Source organism: Sus scrofa, chromosome 7 (assembly GCF_054392235.1).
Source record: "Sus scrofa isolate SSC_HxYL_T2T_F1_AM1 chromosome 7, Sscrofa_HxYL_maternal_Yorkshire_Landrace_v2.0, whole genome shotgun sequence".
NCBI classification, from domain to species: domain Eukaryota; kingdom Metazoa; phylum Chordata; class Mammalia; order Artiodactyla; family Suidae; genus Sus; species Sus scrofa.
The window spans coordinates 41840993-41849136 of record NC_139389.1 but is presented as its reverse complement, the minus strand read 5'-3'; the positions used below and the strand labels follow the sequence as shown (position 1 = coordinate 41849136).

General features: G+C 59.4%; 1 protein-coding gene across 7 annotated transcripts in view; it reads left to right on the top strand.

Moving 5' to 3' along the window:
- Nucleotides 1-1087: 1087 nt before the first annotated feature.
- MDGA1 (MAM domain containing glycosylphosphatidylinositol anchor 1) overlaps nucleotides 1088-8144 on the top strand; it is a 65240-nt gene continuing 58183 nt past the window's right edge. For 2 of the 7 annotated variants that reach the window (XR_014810078.1, XM_084968001.1), the window contains exon 1: nucleotides 3342-3604. Coding sequence is in view for 4 of the 7 variants with exons in the window: in XM_084968001.1 (XP_084824127.1) it covers nucleotides 3538-3604 (67 nt within the window). In the remaining 3 variants the exon portion in view is untranslated. Of the gene's footprint in view, nucleotides 1214-2642; nucleotides 3605-8144 lie in introns of those variants that run through there. The other 5 variants (XR_014810079.1, XM_084968003.1, XM_084968000.1 and 2 more) reach the window with 4 other exon arrangements.

Sequence of the window (8144 nt, the reverse complement as noted above, 5' to 3'; positions counted from 1 at the left end):
CAGCAAATGTTCAACCCCATCTTGGCTAGAATTTGGTCCTCTGCTCCTCCCTCCCCTCTATTACTCCCTCATCAGGAGTCTTCTCTCTCCTCCAGGCTAGAGTAGGTGTTCAGAGACTGCAGCTGAGTCAGTTGGGTTCCTTGTCTACTAGTGATGCACCCCCAAAGCAAAAGAGGAGCAATTAACTTCTATTTGGTGTTGGACAAGCTAACTGAAAAACAGACATGGATACGTGCTCATTCAACTCAACATGAGCAAAGCCGAGGAGAGTGGAAATTGCTGTGATCACTCCCCGAGAGCTTCCTGGAGGAGGTGATGGTTTTCAAATAATGGGCAGAAGATAACAATAAAAGAAGCTGCTCATCATCACACCCTCGATTGCTGTCATTTCCTTCTCAGACTAGGAAGGGGAGGCTCTGTATCTCTGCAGGGCAGAAGGTGGATTTGTCTCTTTGGGGGGCGGGTAGTGGGGCGTAGACAGTGTTGCAGGCTTATGTACAGAGAAACGAGACACCAAGGCTTTTTACCAGGAAGCACATTGAAGGTATCCTAGGTCCGTGGTATGATGGGGATCATTCGATCATTTTAACAAATCTTTGGCTGGCATCTGCTGGGTGCCCAGCACTAAATTGTGTTTGGTTCCCTTTGGACCCACAGGAAAGGAAGGAGAGAATAAAAAGGAGGGAATGGAGGAGGTACAATCAAGTAGAAGTTGGCTGGAGAACAAGATTCTTCAAATGATCTCGGACTTCCTGAGACAGAAAGGAAGGTGAGGAGGTGTCACCTGGAGACACGTCCCCCCCACGCCCCCACCCCTGCCTGGAATTCCTCCTGACACCTCACACTCCTGCTGCCCCACCCGAGAAGTTGGGGGCACGTGCTCCTGTGAGGGGCAGCCCCTGGAAGGACAGGAGAAGAGGGACCCAGCAGGAAATGGGCCTAGGAAAGGGATGGCTTATTTTTATTATTTGAATTTTTGTTTTGATTTACAAACTGAAACGTTGTCTTTTTGGTGTCCATTCTTTTGAGTTTTGACAGATGCGTAGAGTCGTGGACCACCATCACACCCAGGAGATTAAACAGTTCCGGGGGTGGGGGGAGGGTTGGTAATCTCCCGGCTTGTTAGCTGCTGCGGTTTTCCGCGCTCCCAGGGGCCGCCCTAATACAATCCTGGCGCACACGCCGAGATAAATAACGGCGACAGGTGGAGCAGGTGAGATTAGCCAGACCGGGGTAGGGGGAAGCGATCGGAGGTGCGGGGGAGGCCGCCCGCTCTGCTTCCTAGCCTTTGCCTCTCCCCGCCGGCGTTCGGGAACAGCGCTCTTCCCACCCCTGCTCCCAGAGGGCCGGGTGGAGGTAGCGGAGTCCGGGAGCGCGAGACCTCGCGGCTGGAGCCGGCCCCTGGCTTGGCTGCTGAAAGAGAGGGCGCCTCTGGGGCGCTTGGGCGCGCTTGAGGTCCTGAGGGGAGGCAGGATGGGGAGAGGGACGAGCTGGGGAGAATGGGGTGGTGGCCTGGGGAGCTCTGGCTACGGGGTCCTGCCGACAAACCTGTTGGCAACCTGTGGGCAGAGGCACGGGCAGGAGGAGCTCTGATCTCGCCCTCTCAGCCCCCGGCTACTCCAGCTGCTCCGGCGAGGGCCCCCACGCCTGACGCGGGGAGAGGCCTCGGCTGTCTGGAAAGGGGCGGGGCTCGGCCGGGGGCGGAGGGACTCCCGGGCGGAGCAGACAGCCCTGCAGACCCACAGCAGGCGACCAGCTCGCGCGCCTGCAGGACCCCGAGCACTGCTGGCGCCCCGGCCTTTCCCTTCGACCCTCGCTTCAGTTCCCCTCCCCCACCCCCCGCGGCAAAGTGCGAAACATTTACAAAGTGTGCAGTGCCCCGCAGGCTAGGCTAGAGTCCCCGGAGCGAACGTCCGCGTCTGCCTAGCTAGCGTACTGGGATCAGTGCACCCGGTCCGGGTGAGCAAGGGCGGGCGAAGAGCGAGTGTGTGAGCGCGCTGCAGAGCCCGCGCCAAAACCCTTGTCCCTTCGCCACTGTCCTCTGGATGGATGGATCCATTTCTGCTTTCTGACATTTTCCTGCTGGGGGTGGGGTGGGGGCGGAGAGAGAGAAGGGGGGAGGAGAGGGAGAGAATGAGAGAGAGAGAGAGAGAGAGAGAGAGAGAGAGAGAGAGAGAGAGAGAGAGAAAGAGAAAGGCAGTCTGCTTCCCCCAGCCCTGTTTTGTTTTCTCTAATTGGTCCTGGGGGAGGCGAGGAAATTGGACAGAGGCTGGGCCGGGCGAGCTGGGCTGCCTTTAATTGGCTCCTTTTTTTAACTGGAGGGGAATCAAACAGGAGAGCGAGCGACAAAGGGTGGGAGAGCGAGAGACCGAACGAGGAGACGCGAGGAGGAGGGAGGAGAGAGGGAGGCGTGTGGGGCGGGGTGGGGGGAGAGCGCGGAATGAAAAGCTCGGAGGAGGGTGAAAGCAGCACAGCGGAGCCCAAGTTGCCGAGCGAGCGGAGTGCTCCCGCGGCCCGGAGCCTAGCGGCCGCCGCGCCCGGGAGCCCGACCCGGCCCCGCCTGCTCTGGGCCCCCGCTGGCGGAGGCCGCCGGGCGGGGGCGGGGACGATCAACTTGGGGCGCGGCGCAGCCCGGTTTTCCCGAGAGCGCCGAGCCCGGGAGAGCCTCGGGCCGCGTCCAGACGGCGGGAGCGGAGCGCGACGAGCGGAGGAGGCGAGCGGCTCCCGCGCCGCAGCCCCGGCCTCGGCGAGAGCGCGAATATTTTTCAAACGACTCAAACTTTCCTTCTTTCCCCGCGTTCTGGGGTCTCTCTTGAATGGAATTGCTCTCCTGAGTCCCGCGGGGCGCCAGGGCGCGATCGCTCCCCGAGGTTCCTCGGTGGCTGGGCTAACTTCGCGGACTCGGGACCCGTGGCTCTAGCCCCTCGGCGGAGCCCAGCCCTTCTCCCGTGCTCAGGAGGGCCAAAGCCGGGGCTTTTTGCCTCCGAGAGGACGCCCAACCCAGCCCCCTTGGGTCAGGCCGTTGAGCCCCCAGCACCAGCCGCAGGACTGGAGACAGCGGATTAACCCGAGAGGAGCCCGGGCCTCCCCGCCCCCGCTCCGCTGAGGGTCGTCCCCTGGGCGGGGAAACGACAAGTTTGTCAGTCGTCGGTGGCCTGTTGGATCCAAGAGCCTCCGCCTCTGCAGAGGGGTCCCTGGCGCCCAGAACACCGAGCAGACACTCCTGGAACCCGGGGAGGCTCGGCAGCCGGGCTCCGTGGGCTGGGGCGCTGGCTGCTGCGCCGGGCGCGCGGAGGCACCCGGGGCCGGGCCAGCGCCCCCTGCGTCCCCACGCGGGCAGCGGCCCCGCCAGAGGAGAAACCCGGCTCGCCGCCACCGCCGCCTCCTTAGTCTCCCGGTCTCCATCGCTGGGGCCGCCTACTCCGTCGCCTCTCCGGGAACGGGAGACGCAAGGGGCATCGCGGGGCCCCGGCGGATGCGCCCCCCGGCGCCTCTCGGGCTGCGCCGCCTCGCGGGGATGAAGCACCGGCCGTGAAGATGGAGGTGACCTGCCTTCTACTTCTGGCGCTAATCCCCTTTCACTGCCGGGCACAAGGAGTCTACGGTAAGAGCCCGCGTGCCGCTCCAGGCCGGCTTAGCACCGCGCGGAAACTTTGCAAGAGGCGCAAAGCGCGCGCCGCCGGGGTTTGGTGGGTACCCCGGCTCAGACCCTGGAGTGGATGCCGGGGTCTCCGCCCTTTTCCAGAGCTCGAGGAGATGGAGCTAGCTGCTCCAGAGCACCGAGACGGGTCGTATGGTCTGGCGTGAAGCCGGGGATGCCAGGGGAGGTGGTACCCACTTTCCAAACGCTGCCAATGGCAGGAATGACTCGGAACCCTTGAGTGCACCCAGCTGGCTCGGGAGACCCTGACGGACCGCACACCGGCGGCTGGGGAAGGGACTTGCACTAAAACCTCATCCTCCCCTGGCTCGGCCTCTGGTGTGGAAGCCGAGCGAGGCACGATCCAGAGTTGCGCGCGGCTTGCAGGCGAGCTGGCTGCCAGCACCGCGACCGAGCGGCGGGCTCGCCTTCCCCGCTTCCTCTGGGCTTCGCTTCTTTCACTCGGTTCCAGACAGCCCGAGCGGATGCAGGCATTCCCTAGATTGGGCTCCTAAGACCCCAGAATCCCTTTTCGGACCACTCCTGAGCCAGTTAGTTAGGTCTTTCTGTTGCCGGTTAGTGGCCACAAAACCCCAGCCCCACCTTCATTCTTGCTGCGCGCACGCAGGCATTCAGCCACGGTCCCCAGGAAAAGCAAACACTGCACGCACCCATCCAGCTACGTGTCCGAACTCTGCCTCCTACCACGCAGCTTTGCTCCCGCGTCCCCACACCTCGCTCTCAGGCGCCAAGAGGACTCCGGTTACCCCTTCTCCCTTCTCTCTCGTGGCTTTTGCCGAGGAAAGATCCTGCAAGTCGGCATCATCCCCTCAGGATCATGTGGCCTCAACCCTCTCAGGGACCCTCCCTCTGAATTCTGGCAGCCAGCAATGCCCTGACCCACAGCGCAAAGTCTTGGGGCTTAGTGGCCCTTACTTTACTTTCTCCTCACTGCAGCATGGTCTGTGTAGGTCACTTTTTTGGTGATGAGTGGCTCAAGTGGGGGAAGAATCTCTTTCCCTCTTTCTCTAGGTCGAGGGCCTAATCACTTGCCTTTAGATCAGGAGAGGGTTTGACCTATTGTGTTGGGGGGCAAAGGCACAGGCACTGCCTGCTCAGCTGCCAGCCTCAAGTGCAGATGCTAAATGCTTCTTTCTCGGCGTGCTTGTTCTGTTTCTTTGAGCTTGGAAAGAGGGAGGGGGTACCATGGAGGGTGTCTGGGAAGTGACCTCCTCCTGGTCCTACTCAGCTTGCTGGCTGGGGCTTAATTCCCTGGGGAGGCTGGCCCAGGCTTCTGGCCAAACTCTGCTTCTTAATTAGTTTGTGTGTTTCTTCCTGCCTGGTCCTTTACATAGACCAGAAAGGGCTGAAAGGAGGAAGAAAGCAGCAGGGACTGAGAGAGGCCAGGTTGTGGCATGGAGGCCAATGAGCCGGTCCCAGAGGCCTCGGCCTCCCCAGGGTGGGGGAAGATGTCTGAGCGCCCTGGGAGGGTTCTCTTTCTCCTTTCTCCTCAAGGTTTCCCAGCAGCTTCACTGCCTCCTTAAGAGGTGGCCTAAGGAGGGACCCTTTGCCTTCTTACCACACCCTGGGGCTCTGGAGAGTGATGGGAGCCTTCTCTGTTTGCTGCCGTCTTCCAGCCCGCTCCTCCCTCCGAGTGCCCTTGGGCAGATCTGGCAGGCCCATCTCCTGTCCAGCTCTCTCCTCCAGCGTCTTCAACCTTCTCCAGGGCAGCTTGGGACCCATCTTGAAGAAGCTCCTCTGAGCCTGGCCTGGAAACCCCAGCAAAGAGGGCAGGAGGTGGGACAGTGGTCTCTGTGGACCCTGAATTAGAGTGCTTTGGGGCCAGGATTGAGCCCCTGGCTTCTGTGTCCCTCTTTCTCTGTGTTTTCTCCACGGCCTCATGTGCCTGGGACCCAGCTGCTCTCACTCAGGACAAATCAAGGTGGGCTGGGTGCTCCCAGGCCAACCTGGGCTGCTTAGGTGACATTCTTCCCACTTGCCCTTTGAGAGCATGGAGCCTCAGGAGAATTGCTTGGTGAAAAGTCTTAATCGAGGTGGATGGAGAGAGTGGAACATTAAGGACGAGGAGGAGGATGGCCAGAAGCTGCTGAGTTCTTTGTGATCCTAGAAGCTTTGGCCAGGAATTGCAGAGAGGAGAACCCCTGTATCCTTGGGTCTGGGTTAAGAAATAGTATGGAGAGCCAGATCTTTTGCTCCCTACCCCCCAAAGCAGATGAAGCAGCTTGGGAGAGTAGAGTGTAGGGGTGAGGGGTGGTCACTCATGTCTGTCACTGTGTGTCAGCAGCCAGCATGGTGCCTGGCACACAGCGGAAGCTGGGCAAATATTTGTTGCGTGAATACAGGGCCACTGCTGGGGGGAAGTTGAAGTGCTTCTTGAAATTCTTTCTCCCCTAGAAGTCTGTCTAGGATGGTTTTCAGCAGGGTAGCCAGGTCTCTTTGAGAGCCTCTGCTTAGGGAGAGTCATGGTGCCCTAGGCTGGCAGCTGTAGGGGACCTCAGCTGCCTTGGTGGTGAGGAAGGAGGCAGAATGTTATAATCAAGGCACAGAAGAGAAAAAGTGTGTCCGGGGAAGGGGACCCCAGCATCTTCCCATCCTGTGTGGCTGAGGGAGGGGCAGATGAACATGAAAGCTGAATTGAGGAGAGGGAGGAAGATCAGGCCTGGGCTGTGGGTCTCTGCTGAGGTTGGTAGGAGGCAGGTGCCTGGAGCCTTATGCCCGGCTTCCCTGCGTGTCCTCTTGTCGTCTCTGAGGTCCGTTGTTGACAATAGAGCTAGGGAGGTACTCTCAGTCTGGTCAGGTGGCTTTGCTCTTCTTTGGGACACAGATGCTACAGCAGCTGAGTACTGGACCAGATGGTCCATTTGGAACCGGTCCCCTCTTCGCTCCCGCCTCCCAATCTCCTTACCCGGTTTGTTGTGCTCCGGGGTGGATCCTGTAATCTGCTTTCTGGCAAATCAGGGGTTAGGGAGTGGGTGGGCTGGCCCCAGAAGCCTAGTTCTTTGACAAAGGCAGTAGCCAGGTGATGGAGGAGGAGTATCCTGTGTGTGAATTGCATCAGAGAGCACCCGCTACTCCATCCTGGCTTCCTCGCCTCCTCCCATAGCTGCTGGACTTCCAGCCAGGGGTAGATCAGCGGGACTCCTCTCCCTTACAAAAACACAATAAACCCCTGGATTATTTAATATGCAGGAGTGGGAATTGACATTATCCTTAAGACAGGTTGTTTGCAACTTACTGGTGGAAGTCAAAATATTTCACCAAAGGTGTCATCAGAAACTACTATCCTATGCTAATTTTTGTGGGAACATGAAGACAGATGTTGAATAATTTGACAAGAGCAACATAGCTTACAGAATTATCACCAAGTCAGGTTTTTTTTTTTTTCTTCCCCTCCTCTGAGGGGTGCGGAGAGGGAATTTCAGGAAGTGTGTCTCCCAATGCCATTTTCTGGGTGCTGATCTAGGTATGGGCCCTCAGGGTTTTTCACTACAGTTTCCATCCCATGCCTTGAAACTGGCTGTCCCCTGGAAAAGGAAGTCATGCCATCAGAAAGCTCTGGTCCCCCAGGGCAAACAGAGGCTTGGGGTTTTCTAAATGCCCTCAAGAAGGTCCATGCCTCTCTCTCTTCGCTGCCCGAGGGAGAGAGAGGGCCTCATGTCCACAAACCCAGGCTGTTTTGTTTCCTTTTTCTCTGCACTCCCACCCCTCCAAGTTGAAGTTGACCCCTGAGCCAGTCTGAGGTCTCCCCAGGCTGGATGTCAAGATCCATATGATGGTCAGGATCCTATCCTGCAGGCTGGAAATCTGTGCTTCCTGCTTACGAGGGGACTCTGCGGGGTGTGGGTGGGGTGCTCGGGAGAATTTTACTAGCCAGGAAAGCACCTTTGAGGGGCAGGCTGGGGACATGCCAAGGGGCCTAATTGTAATTGGCCAGGCCTGGTTGTGAGCTGCTGGGGCCAGGGTGGCAAAGCCTCATCTAGAGCCTGGTGTTAGCTCTGCTTTGCTGGAACATGGAGGGATGGGCGGGGGGGCTCCATAGGGAGAATGGAGGGAGCTAATCACAGCCGCCAAGGCCCGGCAAATGAATGATGCAGGAAATCAATACCTGGGGGCGGGAGTGGAAATCCGGGCAGTGGTAGCAGCCACGGCTTCTCCGGCTGCCCAGGAGGCCCAGGCGGGCCTGGGAGGAGTGAGACAGAGGCGGGAGTGTGAGGACCTCCTCTCCCCCACCGCCCCCCTCCCCTTCATCTGCCTTGCTCTCGCTGGCTCTTACCTTTCATCGCCTTGTGGGTGGGCTCAGGCAGGTTGGGCCAGGAGATGCCCCACCTGGCAAAAACAGCAGACCTGGGAAGTAGAGCCTTGGGATTCTCAGTCCTGGAAGAGCCCTCCCCATCTGACCTGCCTCTGGACACCTGAGCCTGACCAGGCCCCAGGTGCTGGGCTGTGCCTGGGGCCCCTGCCCTGTGCAGCTGGCACTGCCACT